An 18930-nucleotide genomic window follows, 5' to 3' on the forward strand; every position below is an offset into this window, starting at 1 on the left:
TGATCCCAGGGTTGGGGCTGGCTAGGGCAAGGTGAACCTGTAATATTTTTTTTTTTGAGAATTAATAAAGCACTTAAAGAATAATGACGACATATTAAAATGACATAGGAACTAGGAGTGACAGCACCAAAAATGGTGGGATTAACAACTCCAAAATTCCATCCTTCCATAAAGCAACAATTAAGATGACAAAAACACTAAAATAACATAGGAACCATCTTGAAGGGGCTACCAATTAGTAAATTTGGAATATTTTGAACATCAAAATAAAGGTAGTAGCAAACTACAAACCACTGAAAAAAATATTAATTTATCAATCTATTCTGACATAAAGAAGGAGAGAGGTGGGGAGGCAAGCTCTTTCCATTTGATAGAATAGAAATTAAATACTGCAAAAGGAAGAAAAACTAACTGCACTGGACAAAAAGCTGTTCCTAAAATGTTAACTAAAATTTTTATTGGTAGTTCATATTATCTCCATTTTATAAAAAAAGAAACTAAAGATGAGAGTTAATTTGCTCTAAGTCACAGAGAAAGTACACTAAAACCCAGAGTAGAATCTGTTCTTTCTTTTAACATTTTTGAGTCAAATAGTTGGCAGGAACTATGTAATAGGAAGTAACATACACATCTCTTGCTGTCCAATTCATTCTGAAAGCATTTACTGTGCATCGAACACCCACCTTTCTCTTAGGGCTTACCTCTTGCTCTGCAATCCTTAATGCACTGTCCTGCCGGGCATCTTTGTCAGTCCCAGAGCTGGCTGGGGTCTGAATTCGTTTGACTAGCCTCTGTTCACACTCTTCGAGGCGCAGCCGGATATTCTTCAGCTCTGAGATGTACATCTTGGCTACAGTTTCCTCTTTGTCCTCTGTGAATACACAAGCAAAGGAGACCATTACGCACCACAGTAGACATCAGCAAGTCTGGGGAAAAAAAGACTGACCCTCAGACAAGAGGGTACCAATGGTTCCAGCAGACCTGATATTCCACCTTAAATGGGAAACCTAATGCCTGATCCTACAGTCCCGCAATCATATAACTATATAAAGATGATTATAAATATTATCTTTCAGGACCCAAACATGTTACTTCCATAACAAAATGTGATGGGTTGATTAGCAATAAAGACTAAAATATGGCCTCTTCTTCCATGATCTGAATTTATCTCTATGAATTTTTCTCTCTCAAAGTTTTAATGTGAGTGGTAATTGTACTTTGAGTTTATATGCAGGGTCTTGCAGCACCCTTCAGAACTCTCATTCCACCTGCACTCTTCCTCTTCCCGAGGCACACGCACCGTTCTCCATGGATTTCATCAGGTGCTGGAAGTGGGTTTTACAAGCCTCCACTTCCTCTTCCAGACGCAGACGGTCCGCCACGGAGAAGAGCACGGAGTCGCGGCTATCCTGCAGGAAGTCTTCATAGTGGGCCTGGAGGGTCTTCATAACCTGGTGGCACTCCTCTGGTGTTGATAACCGAAGCTAGACAGGAAAAGCCAGGAAAAATGTCACTAGAATGGGAACATAACACTTTCTCTCCTGTTTTCTTTTTTTACATTTAACGTAGACACAAAGTAATGTACAAACCATAACTGTAATTATGCTGGTTTTTCACAAAGTGAACTTTCCACGTAATCAGCACTGAGGTTAAGAAGTAGAACACCCCAGAAGCACCCTTTACACCCCCTTAGACATAATCTTTAATACTGGTTAATTCACCAGACTCCCCTACTGTATACACTTGTGCAAAAGAGATGCTCATCCTACAGTGAGAAGCCTACAACCTTCTCTCTCTACCAAGAAGACCAAATATGTTATTTTCATCAGGAATTTCTTAACCATTCAGGCTGCTGTTCCTAGTTCCTAAGAATCTCAGGCCCCTAACCCTGAACCAGTCTCCCTGATTCCATTTTATTCTGATTGGGTGAGTAGGATCTCAGCGATGAAAAAAAAGGTCCTTCTGAAAAACGCTTGCCAGTAGGATGTGAGCCTGGGGTGATGTTTTTACAATTACCTTTTCCAGGTTCCAGGTCTTTACAAGGTCGAGGTCCTTCCTCAGATAGTTCCAGGAGATAAGGCTTTTGGTGTTGACATGTAGCTGATGCCAAAGGGCCATCACCTTCTGATAAGACTGCTCCACTCTAGGAACAACACAGAACCTGGTTATAGCTTTTCTAAGATTTGAGACCATTTCAGAAAAAAAATGTGATTACTTTAGTAGATCTGAGCTTATATGCTGAGCAGAGAAAGGCAACAAGCCAAATATTTAACCCTCTGCACTCCGAACCATTCCGGACATTGGCTACCAGCTACTCGACGCTACTTTGCAGCGGAAACGTGCGTTGAATTAACTCAATTCCCTGAAATCACTAATAAACTGCAATGTCCCACCTGAGAGGGGACATCCGAGTGATATGCTAGAATTCCGATGTCCCCTGAGAGGGGACAGCGGAGTGCAAAGGGTTAAAAAAAAATGCATACCAACAAAATTACTTGAGATCTCACACAATCTCATTTGCTGCGTTATGTCAGCACACACTTAGCAATCTCATAAATGTTACCTGAATATAACATAATTACAAGAGGTTAGAAGGAGAAAATACTAAGAGAAAGCAATGGCAGAGAAAATTAGAGATAAAATAATCTTATTTGGAATTGTTGAAAAATGACATCAACACTTAAAAAGTAATTTGGTATGTTCTATATATTTTCAAAACTGCTAAAATGTTTAAAAGTTAATATCAATTAATCATTTGGTATATAGAGGGAAACTGCTTGAGATTTTTTTTTCACAAGTATCCCATGCCTAATTCAGTCTCAATTTCTGGAAGACAAACTCACAGATACACAGATACATGCAATAAATACCAAATAAGCTTGAATTGAGAAATGTGAGATATTTATATAGGATGAAAAACTAGAATAGTCAGTTAAAATAAAAGCCACTAAATTCATTAGTTTACTAGAGGCCTGATGCATGAAATTCATACAAGGGGCTCGGCCCTGGCAGCCTTAGCTTCATCCGGAAGGTAGTTTGGGTGTCCAGTCTAGTTAGCATACTAGGCTTTTATTATAATAGATCTTCCTTTTTTCCAAAATTCCCATTAAAATATCAGCAAAATTGACACAGAAGTTCAGGAAATTTCAAAGAAGAAAACAAATATAAAGCAGAAAAAAAATTAGAGAAGCAGTTCAGGAGATCAAATGAGAGTTCTTAAAAGCAAGAGCAGTACGTAGAGAAGGAAATAATTAAAGAAACAATCCAACAAAAATTTCCCCAGTGCCTAAAGATGTGAGTTTGCAGTTTGTATTAAGGGTAAGCACAAAGATTCACCTGAGGACAGAGCATCTCCAAAGATTAAAGACAAAAAGGATTTCAAAAGCTTCAGAAAGAAAAATATTTCATGCAAAAGGTTAAAGTATCAAACTGATCCGTATTGTGACTATAGTGGACGATATGCAATTCTGTGCATCTGTCAAAAGCATATTACTGCTCAATACAAAGGGAGAATCTGACAGTTTTGTAAACTTAAGAGAGAAAAAAAGGAGGGGATCCAAGATGGCTGCATAGGTGGATGCCTAACACAGCCTCACACAACAATTTCAATAAAATACAACTAAAATACAAAATGGACACTACCCAGAACTACAGGAAAGTCGACTAACTGGAAATTCTACAACGAGAAGCAAGGAGAAAACCAGAAGGAAAATCAAAGGAGCTGTAAAAGCCTAAGGTACGGAGACACGCTGCGCACGTGGAGTGGACAGAGCCAGCGAGGAGGAGGAGGCTGAGTGCCTGGCTGGCGTTCCCTAGCGGGAAGGAGATAAAAGCTCCGGAATGCGCTGAACCCCAGACCTGACAGCGCTGAACCCCAGTTCTAGGCTAGACCCTGGGGACCCAGGCTCATACAAGGGGTAGACTGGGCTATAAGGCGGAATCTCAGGGGAGCAGCGAAAGGCAGAGCCCCCGGAGGCGCGCATATTTCGCGCAGAGGACAGACTGTTGACTCTGCTGCTAGATTGCCCTAGCGGAAAGGAGACAAAAGCTCCAGACTGCTCTGAACCCCACTTCCAACTCCACTTCCAACTGAACTGAACCCCAGTTCCGGGCTCATTGGGGGAGAGCCTAGACTGTTTGGTAGCAGGCGAAAATCGAGGGCACCTTTCTCTCAGAGGTGCTTGCAGTGAGTACCGAAGGACCCTGAGGAACACTGAGACTCGGGAGCCTCATAGGGCGTGGCTGATGGAAGCCAAGGCTATAGGCTTCACCCTGAAACTCCACCCCATCCCAAGCTGAACACAGAGACTTTTAAGGCTACCAACTCAGGGAAGCTGCAAAAATGCCGAGACAAAGAAACAGATCACAAACGAAAGAAATGGAGGACAAAAAGCGACTGGATATAGAGTTCAAAACCACACTTATAAGGTTTTTCAAGAATTTCCTAGAAAAGGCCTATAAAATAAACAAGACCTATGAGGATATGAAAAGGGAACAACTAGAAATAATAAGGGATCAACAAGAAATAAGGGATCAACAAGAAATAAAGAATACATTGTCTGAAATAAAAAATATTATACAACTGGGACCGGTTTGGCTCAGTGGATAGAGCGTCGGCCTGGAGACTGAAAGGTCCCGGGTTCAATTCTGGTCAAGGGCATGTACCTGAGTTGCGGGCACATCCCCAGTAGGGGGTGTGCAGGAGGCAGCTGGTCGATGTTTCTCTCTCATCGACGTTTCTAGCTCTCTATATCTCTCTCTTCCTCTCTGTGAAAAATCAATAAAATATATTAAAAAAAAAAATATTATACAGAGTCCTAAAAACAGAATGGAAGATAGCAAGAATCAAGTAAAAGATTTGGAACATAAAGAGCCAGAGGACACTCCTCCGCAGAAACAAGAAGACAAGAGAATCCAGAAAATTGAAGATAATGTAAGAAACCTCTGGGACAACTTCAAGTGAACCAATATCAGAATTATGGGGGTCCCAGAAGAAGAGAGAGAGCAAGATACCGAAAACATATGAAAGAAATAGTGACAGAAAGCTTCCCCCACCTGGTGAAAGAAATAGACTTACAAGTCCAGGAAGCGCACAGAACCCCAAACAAAAGGAATCAAAAAAGGACCACACCAAGACAAATCATAATTAAAATTCCAAGAGCAAAAGACAAAGAGAGAATATTAAAAGCAGCAAGAGAAAAGCAGGTAGTTACCTGTAAAGGAACACCCATACGATTGTCAGCTGATTTCTTAACAGAAACCATGCAGGCCAGACGGAATGGCAAGAAATATTCAAGGTGATGAATAGCAAGAACGTACAGCCAAAAATACTCTACCCAGCAAAGCTATCACTCAAATTGAAGGCCAGATAAAGAGCTTCGCTAATAAAAAAAAAACAAACTAAAGGAGTTCATCACCACCAAACCAGAATTATATGACTTGCTAAAGGGGGTTCTTTCGGAAGAGAAAGAAAATAAAGATAAAAACTACGAACAACAAATACGTAACTATCAACAAGTGAATCTAAAAACCAAGGGAAATAAAAAAAAATCTGATGAACAATATTAACTGGTGAATATAATAGAATCAGAGATATGGAAGGGGAGTGAACTGACGATTCTCGGGGAAAAGGGGAGTGGGGGGTGTGGGAAGAGACTGAATATAAACTGTGCACCTATGGATGAGGACAATGGGACTGGGGAAAGGGCAGAGGGTGGGGTGGGAACCTGGTGGAGGGGAGCAATGGAGGGGGGGGGGAATGAGGAACATTTGTAATAATATGAACAATAATGATTTATTAAAAGAGAGAGAGAGAGAGAGAGAGAGAGAGAGAGAGAGAGAGAGAGAGAGAGAGAGAGAGAGAAAGGAAGATAGAGTTTGGGGATGAGAAGAGATAAGCCAAAGAACCTATATACATAGCCCATGACACGAGCAATAGGGCAATAGACTTGGGCAGGGGTGGGTAAAGGCTAGGAGGCGGAGGTGAAGGGGAGGGATGGGATTTATTTATAACACTATTATCAATAAAAAATATATTAAAAAAAAAAAAGAAAGATAAAGACTGAGAATGTTGTTTTCAACAACAAACCCTGGAAGATAGAAAACAGTGGAACAGTGTCTTCAAGGCTCAGAGTGAAATAATTTTTTAAAGAATTTTATTATGAAAATTCGTAACTGACCCATTCATTATGAAGAGAGAAGAAAGACATTTTCAGATATGAGAGCTCTCAAAAACTTTACTTCTTATTGACTTTTTCTCAGTAGACTCCTGGAGAGTGTGCTCTCCTAAACCAGGGAATAAACCAACACATAGACTTGGTTTCTAGGAAACAGAAGAGAGGCAGAGCAAGTCTTCAGGATGAAGATGAAGGGAAATGACAGGGAGGCAGTACTGAGGCCTTCACAGCAGGTTCAGGCTGGAGAGATGCTTCCAAGAGAAAATAATAAAACAAAAAGTACCTACAGTGTTTGGCCAGCCTTTTATAGTAATGTAGGAGAGTTTGGGAATAAATTCATAATATGCAAATAGACAACTAAGCAAACTTAAAAACAAAACAATTATTGGTACAGCCACTCTGGTAAACAATCTGGTGACTTATCAAAAAATTAAGAATAGAGTTGTCATATGACTCAAAAATCTTTCTTTTGGGTATCCACCAAAAAAAAACCCAAAACAACAACAACAAAAAAACACTAAAAAATGTGTCTTTTGCAAAGACATATGCACCCCCATGTTCATTGCAGCGTTACTCACAATGGCCAAGTCATGGAAACAACCAAAGTGTCCCAAGACAGAGAGCTGGATAAAGATGTGGTTTTGCATACATAATGGATACTACTCAACCATAAGAAAAGATGAAATACTACTATTTGTGACAACATGGATGGACCTTGAGAATATTATGCTACATGAAATAAGTCAGTTAGGAAAAGCTAAGAATCATGATTTCACTCATCCATGGGATATATAACAACTCATGGACACAGAGTGTGTGATAGTTAGCAGAGGGAAGGGGGTAATGCAGAAGGGGGCCTAATATATGGTGACAGAAGATGATTTGATTTTAGGTGGTGGGCACATGATGCAATATACAGATCTTGTATCATAGAAATGTACACTTGAAAACTATATGATCCTATTAACAACGTCACCCCAATAAATTTAATAAAATTAAAAAAAAAATGATCAACTCCGGCCAAAACCATTTGGCTCAGTAGATAGAGCATCAGCCTGTGGACTGAAAGGTCCCAGGTTTGATTCCGGTCAAGGGCATGTACCTTGGTTGCGGGCGCATCCTCGGTGGGGGGTGTGCAAGAGGCAACTGATCAATGATTCTCTCTCATCTATGTTTCTAACTCTATCCCTCTCCCTTCCTCTCTGTAAAAAATCAATAAAATATATATATATTTTTAAAATTATCAACTCCAGCCCAGCCAGCATGGCTCAGTAGTTGAGCATCGACCTATGAACAAGGAGGTTACAGTTAGATTCCTGGTCAGGGCACAAGCCCGGGTTGTGTGCGGGCTTGATCCCCAGTATGGGGTGTGCAGGAGGCAGTTGATCAATTATTCTCTCTCATCATTGATGCTTCTATCTCGCTCTCCCTCTCCCTTCTTCTCTGAAATTAATAACAACGTATTTAAAAATTAAAATTATCAACTCCAATAAAACAAAAAGTTATACAAGAAAGCAAATGGAAAAAGAAATAAAGCAAATAAAATAATTTACTTATAATTATATTCAATCACCCACTCATTCAACAACTACTTACCGCGCACCTACTATGTGCCAGCAATTGTTCTAGTGCTAAGGTTACAGAAATAAACAAAACAGACAAAAACCTCTGCTCTTTTGGAACTTCTAACAGGAGGGGAGAGATAATAAACTAATATATAATCTGTTAGGTTGTATTAAGTGTTATGAAAAAAATTAAGAAGAGTAAAGGAGACAGAAAGTGGCAGGCAGTGAGTGGGGGTGGGCGGTAAGATGAACTGAATGAAGCGAGGGAGTGAATCACATAAATATTTGAAAACAAGCAGAGGAAGTGAAAGGCCTGAGGCAAGAATATGCTTGTGGTGTTTAAGAAACAGGAAAAAGATGAGGGTGACTGGAGCTGAGCAAGGAGAGCGGCAGAAGACGGATGAGTTTAGAGAGGAAAGACACAACAATCCCCGACAGCACTGTGTGGCTCAGCTATAAGCCATTCAATATAATAACACAAAAATACCAGTTTAAGCAAAAACTGTGGCATAACTACATTGGAAGATGGGAAAAGGAGAAGTTTATGCAGGTATATGTGTAGCAAGCTAAATGTTAATATCCTAGAGTAGGAAGTCAATAGATAATTTCTAAAGTTAAAAAAAAAAAATCAGAAAACAGCAGAAAAATAATCACATTATTCATAAATTTGGAATTAAAACTAAAAAAATCTGTTCAAAGAGTTATAGATAACTGACTCTTGGAAACAGAACTCTGGGGTGGAGAGGGTAGTTAGTAGTTTTTATTATAAGTGTTTTGGTATACTTCAACTCTTAAAAATATTTACATATTATTTTAATAAAATAAAAATTAAAGAAGAAAATTAGCTGTCACTACATAAATCAATCTTCTGAAATTAAACTGTTTATAAACAAGAACTTGTATAAAAAAGAACTATCACCAAATATATCTCAATTGAAGATAAGCATTTATTGAAAATCTACTATGTGGCTGGCAGTCTAAGACTTGATATCCTAATAGAGGATCTTTCTCAAAAGGAAATTCAAATTTAGTTGCTCAGTTGAGATCAGTTCTCCCAGGTCAAAGAGCAGAGGTGGCAGTACATAGTGGCAGTTGAGCCAAGTTACCTGCTGGCCATCTCAATGGCATCCTTATTGGGTGGAGGAATGAGGAAGCAGACAGATGGCACCATGGCCTCATTCCCTGTGGGGCTGATCACTTTCCATTTGGTCCTCTGGGAGTTATCTTCCAACACACATTCATCATTCTTGCAAATAGTAATCTGAAAGAGATAGATTTACAAGTTATTGCTAATGGGTAAATCAACAAACCATTATTACCTGGCACCTGATCCCAAGGCTACAAAACCAAGAAAAAAACATTTTGGAGATCTGCTATCACTTAGTGAGAGTCCCTGATTCTGACAAAAAAGATATAATGTAAAAATACACAACACAGGAGAGGTTGTGGACATCAAACAAATCCAGGAAGCAAGTGTTTATGAAATGCCTGTTACATGTCAAGTAACTCAGTGAAAGAAGGGTAGAAAGAGACAGTAAGGCCTCCAAGAGCAATCTTTCATACATACAACCATTAGAGTGAAATTAAAGGGACATGAGTACTCACAACTTTGCTTTTGATACTTCCTCCTCCTCCCTTTCTTTTGTCCCACCCAAATCCCTGAAAATGTTTAAGTAGTTGGATCACCAGTTCTTTCTCTTGGATGATAAGAAACCAACAGTGTTACCCCTATTTTATGGACAGAATTGAGACAGAAAAGTACCAAAAAAAAATCACTCATTCTTTTGTATAACAAATATTTATGGAGCCTCTATCTACCTGGAAGTATGTGAGGCCACTAGAGGTAAAAATAGAGAAATGTTACGCTGACAAACATGGTCCACATTCCACATGTTCTGGTGGGATATACAGCTACAATACTAAGTGACACATGCAGTTTACTGGGAATGCACAGGAGGGACATGACTGAGTCTCGGCTAGAGGGGTAAAGAACAATCATTCAGGACCCGGAGGCCACGTTAAGGAATTCGGAATTTCTACAAAGAAAAGGGAATTGCTGTGGGACTGAAGCAGGGGAATGACACTTGTTTGTGAGGGCTGGTGGTAGGATAAAGAATGCATTGGGTGGGGGCGGGGTGGTAAGATGAACTGAATGGAATGATCCAAGTGAAAGAACCTTGTTTAAATTCTAAATTTTAAAAACTCTAGTATTTGATCTTTCCTCATTATCATAGCCCTAACCAAAGGCTTCCCTTCTCCCTCCCTTCCCTCTGGAGACAGAAATATCCTTTCCACCTCCTTACCTCGATCTGCCGGTAATCACAGATAGCCTTCACAGAAATGGTGCTCTTTAGCACATGGTCGGGACTGCGTGGCTTTAGCTGAACAATTGTTTTTGATCTCCCAACAAGACTGGCAACAGAACTCTTGGACTGTATAAGCTGTTCCTTTTCATCCTACAAAATGAGAAGAAAATCAAAAGGATACTGTTGCTACTCAGGGTAACTAAAAAGAAAACTGAGTGCTCCACTCCCTCAGAGAATGTCATTTCTCAGTTAAATAATCCTTGGTGGAGCCATCTTAGAAACACAAGGATACAGAAAAAAGGAGAGACTGTTTTTGTCTTCTACCAGGTGCTTTTGTACTCAAATTTTGCAGTTTTCTTCCTGTGCCCTCTCAATTAACCAACCATAAAGCAGCATGCAAAATAACAAAACATAAAACAAAAAAGAATGTTTAGCTGCCAAATACAGCTTTAAGTTAGCAAAGGATTTCCCCAAATAAGTGCAGAGAACACAGAAGTTAAAAACAATAATAACAACTATGTTGTTATTGTTGTTATTATTCAATTTTTCTCTGGTAGAAGCCAGTTCTTGCCTTCTGCTTAAGAGAAGCCAGAATTAAGCTCTTTAAATTTTTAAAAATAATTATATCTACCACAAATGTTTTATGGTAGTTTCTTAAATTGAATCAAACTTTCTCCAGAAAGATCTTAGGTCTTCAACCAACAATCAATGCAGTTGGTGAAGGCATCATGACAAATGATTTAGGATTTACCTTTTAGTATCTTGCTGTGTGATAGCCATGTAAATTCGATAGGTTTGAAAGCAGTATCATGCAAAATTAAAATTCCCAAGTCTCTGCAAACCCAATTATCTTAAAAACTAATGAACCTCTTGTCAACAAAATGGGTAGCAATCTACTGCCAATTCCATTAAAGTAAAAGATTAACCAGGATGTTTCAAGCCCATTTTGAGGTATAAAAACTCCCCAGAAGAGGGCTTTCTTAGGATGGAAGTAGATGTAATGAGAATAAAGAGTTAATAATGTTAAGAAATGCCATTAAGGAATTAAGAATATGCAAGTAAAAAAGAAAGAAATGCTTAAATAAACTACCTTTGCCTGTCCCGGGGAGCATGATTGGAAGAAATACAACTTTAACTTATTAGTTAAGAAAGAGGAATGGAATATATCAGGGAGACAGCCACACGGTTTCATACTTGAGAACCGGTCTACCCATGCCATTTTCCTTGCAATAAAGAAGTCAATTTCTGTCTAACCCACAGCCAAACATCTCAAACTCCAGAGACCAAGTGCTCAGCGTGGTAAAAGTTCTGCAAAGAACCAGATGCCAGGACAGACGCTCCCGAACCTGACGGGAAGCTGAGGACAAGCTGAGGAGCAGACCCAGGTGACTCCATGCCCAGATGCCGCCGCCAACCCGATGCCCCTGATCTGGAGAGGAGGGAACAGAGCAGCGACCCTCGAGAAGAGAAGATACAACAATTGCAGAGGAGTTACCCTACAACAGGAAGGTACTCTGTGGGAGGGAGGAGATAATAGCCAAGGATTATTATATTCCTCCTTCATACCTGAAGTACCTCCAAGAGAGACATTCTAGAGACAACATCTGAAAATCAGCTTGTTACCCTTCATTCCAAATTAATTAAATTAACGGATTATTTGCCCAGGTAAAACACTGAATGTAAACCCATTCATAGGTTTATAATACCTGCAAATATATTTTTTAAATTAACTAATGCTCACAAATGCAGTCTCACCCACACAAAAAAATGGCACTGTTTGTGTTATTCTGCTTCTTTTATTCTGTTGAAATGTGACAATTCCCTGACTTCTCATACAGAAAAAGTAATTTCCCTATTACATACATATTTCTGTCTTACTGTGAGATGTACCTTAAGCCTTGCCTTGCCAACTCTAAGTAATAATCCATTCAATAAATGCAAGTAGCCCTGCTGCTGATTTACACCAGCACTCCCTAAGGAATAGCTCACTGGAAGAAATAAATGTACAAGTGTTTTGGATTAAATACTGAATGCAGTAATATTTAAAAAGTAAATATTGCTACATAAATAAACTGACTATTGCATTATATATAAAGATTTAATGTCTTTAATTAAATTCCATTTTCTAGTGCCTCATCATTACCAAAAGAAAATTGCCAAGGAGAAAAAATTTGGTTCAGGTCTTGTTCATTGGGAGTTTTTGTTTTAAAAATTCTCTTCACATGAGAGACTTAAAAAGAATTTGATGTCAATCCCCTTCGACCCTACACCTCATCTTTGGCCCCAACTACGGAATTGAAATAGACAGGAACAATGCAAAGAAAAGTATGATGAACACTAAGTGGCTCAAGGGGAGATGACTAGGCTTTTTACTTCAATAGCATACCCAAAGGCCTCATATTAGCAACCTCTTTAAGGAAAGAAAGAGAAAAGGAAAAAGAAAGAAAAACTGATTAAGTTCTATTAGAATGTGAGGCAAACGTTATAACAATGACCCACTGCCCTGTAGCTTTCAAGGATATAAACAGCAGCAGCTGAGAGGGTTTGCTCTGTTGCTCAGAGTATGTTTCTGTAATCATCCCACTGACGCAACACCCACCATTGAGTCCTGGAGCAAGTCCTCCAGGCGGGATAAGCTGGTGTTGTGGTCACAGGAATATTTCCGTTTGATGGAGTCTTGGAGGTTCCTCAAGAATGCCTCCAGGTCTCGTGCATCACTGAAGAACTGTGGGGACAGAAGGAAGGGGTGCCTTGTGTTCATTACGTCACAACACCAAGATCTTAACTGAGAAAGAAAGATCCTACTATGCAGAGTTGAGCAAAGCTAATTAGACTCTCCAGAGAGTGACAGTTCATTGCAAAGGCCATGAAAGTATAAACCGGAGGCTTTATATTGTCTCAGCCGGGAACTAGTGCCGGCCAGCACAAAGCCTGCTGAACCCCATGGAAAAGTCGGTCTGCTTCAGCCTCTCAGAAATCACTGCTCATTCTCTTGACTTCTGGCTAGTGACAGCACTTGGTTGTGAGGTAGAGTTCACAAAAGCCTAGATGCTGAGTTATCATTGTTTTAACTTATTGATGTAATTACAACATGATCAGGAAGATGATTTAACTTAGGACTAAACCAAACAGAGATAATAGTTTATTTCCTCTACCCATCCTCACTTGAAAACAAGTCGTATATTTTGCATGCTGTGACAAATTGTAGAAAAAAGTGAGAATCATTGATAGGCTGCCTTCTGCACACCCCCCACTGGGGATCAAGCCGGCAACCCAGGCATGTGCCCTTGACCGAATCAAACCCGGTTGTAGGCACCCAGGACCAGGGCTAGCCACAGCCACAGGGGGCCATGGGCGGGTGGCTTTGCCTAGGCTGCAGCAGCAGGCACCCAGTACGATGGGGCAGATTGTTCCTCTCCCAGGAGGCAGCCTGGCTGGTCCCCATGCCTCTCTTGCGAGCTCATTTGTGCCTAGCTGGTCCCCATGCCATTCTCTCCAGTATTGAATGTCTGACCATTTCCTGTGCAAGGGCATGAGGGCATGAGGACGTGAGGACGTGAGGACATGACGACCACTTCCATATTAGCTCTTTATCAGATAGGATTATTGTATTGCCATATAAACTGTAAACCTACTTTTGCCCACCCCTGTGTATATGCACAGATCCACAAAATCTCTTGCCAGAATAAAAACAAATATTCTTCTCATCCTCTATAACATACACACACACACACACACAGTTACACATAAACATGCACACAGAAAAACACAAAGTCCACATACCTGGAAATAAGCAGTATTCTCTTTTACATGCTGCTCGACACACAAGCACAGCTGCTTCATCCACTGCAACTGGGACTGGACAGCGGCACTATAAGCCTGCAACCACCAAGCACAGACATCAGGGCATGAGATTAACTGACTCAAAATACACGTGCAATGCTCCCTTCCAAGGACAAGGCTGCTAATGATAGAGGATACAGAAGATACATGGAGATACTTGACTGGCAGCCGCTAAATGCTTCCATAAGCAAGAGGCTTGTCTTTTGTCCAACATGATTTTGTTAGAAGGGATTACATAGAAAAGGCCTCTTCCACACTCAGTTACAACTACATGATCTGGACAGCAAAATCCAGGCATAAATAAACCCTCCTGGATTGCTCCACTTCTCTGGGCAAAGGCACCACATCAACAAGAAAGGACCTATCCGGACAGTTATTTGGGAAATCTGTAGTCCAAGCCATTTTCCCCAGTAAGTTAGGATTCAATCTTGTTTCTCGTGGTATTGCCCATAGACCGTCAAAACTGTTTGCAGTCTTTGGGGGCTGGGATGAAAAGGGAGAAACCCCAAGACAAATGATCCCGGACATTTCCTCCAGGTCCTCCAACAAAGCCTCTGATTTGAGTACTTTTATAAACCATCACCTCTGAGCACGTGGCCCTTACATGTTCTCAAGTCACATACCTCCACAGTCTGCTTGGCTGGGTGGTTCTCAAGCGATAGCAGCTCTGCTGTATCTTGTAGAGATCGAAACACATCCTGTTTTTCCTCCAGTTCCATTGTCAACTCCTGAAAATTGAATTCAACTTTATGCATTAAGTGCTATTAAGGGAAGAGTAGCAATAAAAGGCTCTGTTCCCTGATCAACTTTTAAAAAGCCTGCAACACTGTGACTAGTGCCAAAATGAGATGCATGAAGAGTACACGCCAAAGGATTTCAGAGAAGAGCAAAAATGCTGGAATTACTGGCAAATGATTCACAAAGGACTTGGGACCCCAGCCAGAGCCGAGTAAGTGGGGGAACACAGGATGAGCACTGGAAGCAGAGAAAGCAAATAGCTTGGCCAGAGTGGCCAGTTCATGTCAGCACCCACCAACACTACACCCGACACCAGTGGATCTGTATCACTGACTGGTTGGCTTTGCTAAGACTATTCCCTTAGACTATGGTGTCCTCCTCTGGTTCGAAATTCTATTCACATTACAGGACCCAGTTTAGATGCCAGCTCTTCTGTGAAGCTGGGTACTGATCCTTAGGATCAGATTTGACTGGTCCTCCTTGATGCTTTCCAAGCACCTTATTTATACTTCTTTCATGGCTTTATTTCCATCCTCATACAGACTGTTTATTGTATTGGGTCGGCAACTAAGTAATTGCGGGTTTCACACACATATGGCTTCAGTTGAATTTTTAGGTTTGCAGACGTAGTACAAATGTAAAACACATTTTGTTATTTGATAGTTGGCTATTCAGCTGTTAATCAGTAAAAAAAGTTTTTTGATCTGTTTTGTAGTTTTCGTTTGGCGTTCGTTAAAAAATGGAAAATCAAAAGGAACATTTTCGTCATATTTTGCTTTTTTATTTCCTCAAAGGGAAAAACGCATCGCAAGCTCATAAAAAGTTATGTGCTGTTTATGGTGACGAAGCCTTAAAAGAACGGCAGTGTCAAAATTGGTTTGCCAAATTTCGTTCTGGTGATTTTTCACTCAAAGATGAAAAACGCTCTGGTCGTCCAGTTGAAGTTGATGACGCCCTAATCAAAGCAATAATCAATACGGACTGTCACAGTACAACACGTGAGATTGCAGAGAAGCTTCATGTATCACATACATGCATTGAAAATCACTTAAAACAACTTGGCTATGTTTTAAAACTCGATACATGGGTTCCTCACGAAATTAAAGAATCACAGTTAACGCTACACATTAGCAGCTGCGATTTGCTCAAGAAACGTAATGAAAATGATCCATTTTTAAAACGACTGATAACTGGCGATGAAAAATGGGTTGTTTACAACAATATCAAGCGGAAAAGATCGTGGAGCAGGCCAGGTGAACCAACTCAAACAACATCAAAAGCTGATATTCATCAAAAGAAGGTTTTGTTATCAGTTTGGTGGGATTACAAAGGAATTGTCTACTTTGAACTCTTACCACCCAACCGAACGATCAATTCTGATGTCTACATTGAACAACTAATGAAATTAAACAATGCAGTTGAAGAAAAGTGGCCCGAATTGACAAATCGAAAAGGTGTTGTATTCCATCATGACAATGCAAGGCCACACACATCTTTGGTCACTCGGCAAAAATTAATGGAGCTTGGTTGGGATGTTTTGCCACATCCACCATATAGTCCTGACCTTGCACCATCTGATTACTTTTTGTTTCGATCTTTACAAAACTCCTTGAATGGTAAAAATTTCAATAATGATGATGATGTCAAATCGTACCTGATTCAGTTTTTTGCTAATAAAAACCAGAAGTTTTTTGAAAGTGGGATTATGATGCTGCCTGAAAGATGGCAAAAGGTCATTGATCAAAATGGGCAATACATTACAGAATAAAGTTATTTAGTTCCATGAAAAAATTGTCTTTGATTTTCTTTAAAAAATCCGCAATTACTTAGCTGCCGACCCAATATTATCATATCTATTATTTCTTCTTTACTTCAGAAGGATCCTCTATCACTTTCTATTCAGGAATAGCTTATATTAAAACACACACACACACACACACACACACACACACACACACACTTCTAAATTAATGGAATTAAAGTATCTAAAGTAAGTGTTAGTAAAAATGTTTCCTATTTGCATAGGGTTTATAAAATGTTTATAAATCCTCTGAGATGTAGAAACACTAAAAGTAGCAAAAAATAACCCTACTTACTTATATACATCTTTCACTGAAAAGAATACAAAACATTGTCCCATAGTCCAATGCTGAATTTTCCTTCCCATCTCACAAATAAAGAGATTGATTATGGTCAGTGCTCAGTGGTTGAGCACTGACCCATGAACTAAGAGGTCACCTGTTTGATTTCTGGTCAGTGCACATGCCTGGGTTACGGGCTCCATCCCTAGTAGGAGGCATGCAAGAGGCAGCTAATTAGTGTTTCTCTCTCAATGTTTCTATCTGTCCCTCTCCCTTCCTCTCTCTCTAAAAATCAATAAAAACTTTTTTTTTAAATTAAGACCAAAAAATTATTAATTAGAGAATTCAGCATTTCTGAGAAGCTAAAAGTATACTTCAATTAAACAATACTAAGATTATTAGTTATTAAATCTTACTGAGTCTTTTATAAATCCCTGTGAAGGGGTACTAATATCCCATTTTACAGAGGTCCAGAGAGATTAAAAAACTTACTCAAGGTCACTGAGCTAGTAAGTGGAGGGATAAGTGAACTTGGGTCTAGTGCACTCTGAAGCCTATAATCTTAACCACAAAGCTATACTGCTTCTGAAATGACTCTACTTGCAGGCTGCTCCATGAACCCAAGACTCTGCCTTTCTCAATGCATTCTAAGAAAATTCATTCCAGGGCTGGATTTCCCTCTCTCCACGGACACTTCTCACATATCAGATGCATTCAGCAGGGTCCCTATTTCTGTCTAGCAGAATGAAAATCCCAGAACCCTAGCTCTCAGCAGGCTAGACCCTCTGTCTCCTTCTGCTGCTGTTACATAAATATGACAGGCATGTTGTGCTAGACTCACTGAGAAGTAATTTTTCTTGGCTGAGATATTAGGATTGTTGTCACTCCAATCATATGCTAGTTCCTCTTCTTCTTTCTCATTCAACCAAATTAACTCAGCTGTAGCTCTGGAAACAAATTTATGTAGGCTTTGAAGATGCCTCATCCGGAAGCTAGAAGTTTCCTAGACAAAGCAAGGATTACAGGTTAAACCACCAGCCTTTCATCTACAGAAGACAGCACACTTGACATCAAAGTGAAGAATAACTCAGGAAATGAATTTTGTCTTGTTTATTAAACTCTGGGTGCTTCTCCATTGACTTAGATTTAGTACAAGTTTGGCACAGGATTCCAGAACCCTTGTCAATTTTAGCTAAAAGTTGGAACTCACCTGGCCTTTTGTGGGGCTCCCTGGATACAGAATGATCCTGGGCCTGTCATACTCTGAGCAATTTTGAATGACAGGAAGGAAGACTTCAGAGAAAAGTCCCTTCCCTATCAACCTCAAACTTTTAGTTTTGGTGTCTCAAAAAACAAGTAACCACTGCTTTGGGAAAGCAGGATAGCTCAGATAGCTCTACATAAAATTTTCTGGGGCAGTGGTTTTGCTCCATTAAGAAAATATTATATACATATGAACAATGGCAAAGTACATGATGTAATTTAATAAACAGAAAGCCAAGACAGCCAACCTAGGGAAAGGAGGTGTTTGGAGGAAACCAGATTCTCCAGGAACAGAATACAGAGTTAGTCAGTTTACCTTCAATTTACAATACTGCGTCTCCAGTTTTCCAAGAGTTTCAACATAACTAGTATGAAAATTCTGAGACATTTTCCCCTGATAAGAAAGGAATGAAACAGAAACACATTAGAGAAAGGATAAATAAACTATACTTATAACATGGTTTCAACTATGTAAACATGTCTGCACACAGGTAGAAACTACTTACTCTGAGAAAGTAGAAGCTTAGGTAATAAATCTGGGTCAGATTTTACAGCTTGGAGCAGCACTACATGAGGAACAGTTCAGCAGGGAAAATACAACAGACAGACCACACTGTCTTGTTATACTAGTAATGCTGGAAAGTTTCTTTAAAAAACCTATGCCTAATGATTCCAAAATCATTCAACTTCTTTTTTGAAGGGGAGAACTGAAGTAAAAAAAATAAATGGAGCCCAGCTGGTGTGGCTCAAAGGTTGAGCATTGACCTCTGAACCAGATATCACAGTTTGATTCTTGGTCAAGTCACATGACTGGATTGCAGCTCAATCCCCAGTGTAGGACGTGCAGGAGGCAACCAATCAAAGATTCTCTCATCATTATCATTGATGTTTCAAGCTCTCCCTCCTTCTCCCTTCCTTTCTGAAATCAATAAAAATACATTTTAAAAAAGAAATTAAA

The 18930-nt window shown here is 39.8% G+C and overlaps 1 protein-coding gene across 19 annotated transcripts in view; it reads right to left on the reverse strand.

The window, feature by feature from the left end:
- MACF1 (microtubule actin crosslinking factor 1) overlaps positions 1 to 18930 on the reverse strand; it is a 333277-nt gene that overhangs the window by 146773 nt on the left and 167574 nt on the right. For all 19 annotated transcript variants that reach the window (XM_084873244.1, XM_084873261.1, XM_084873250.1 and 16 more), the window contains 10 exons: positions 18289 to 18366; positions 17551 to 17712; positions 14514 to 14618; positions 13831 to 13926; positions 12647 to 12772; positions 10045 to 10197; positions 8848 to 9002; positions 2017 to 2143; positions 1301 to 1484; positions 702 to 871 (listed from right to left, as the gene is read on the reverse strand). In XM_084873244.1, coding sequence (XP_084729370.1) covers positions 702 to 871; positions 1301 to 1484; positions 2017 to 2143; positions 8848 to 9002; positions 10045 to 10197; positions 12647 to 12772; positions 13831 to 13926; positions 14514 to 14618; positions 17551 to 17712; positions 18289 to 18366 — 1356 coding nt within the window. The remainder of the gene's footprint in view (positions 1 to 701; positions 872 to 1300; positions 1485 to 2016; positions 2144 to 8847; positions 9003 to 10044; positions 10198 to 12646; positions 12773 to 13830; positions 13927 to 14513; positions 14619 to 17550; positions 17713 to 18288; positions 18367 to 18930) is intronic.

The sequence above is a fragment of the Pipistrellus hanaki genome, assembly GCF_964339955.1.
Source record: "Pipistrellus hanaki genome assembly, chromosome: 2".
In the NCBI taxonomy this organism is placed as follows: domain Eukaryota; kingdom Metazoa; phylum Chordata; class Mammalia; order Chiroptera; family Vespertilionidae; genus Pipistrellus; species Pipistrellus hanaki.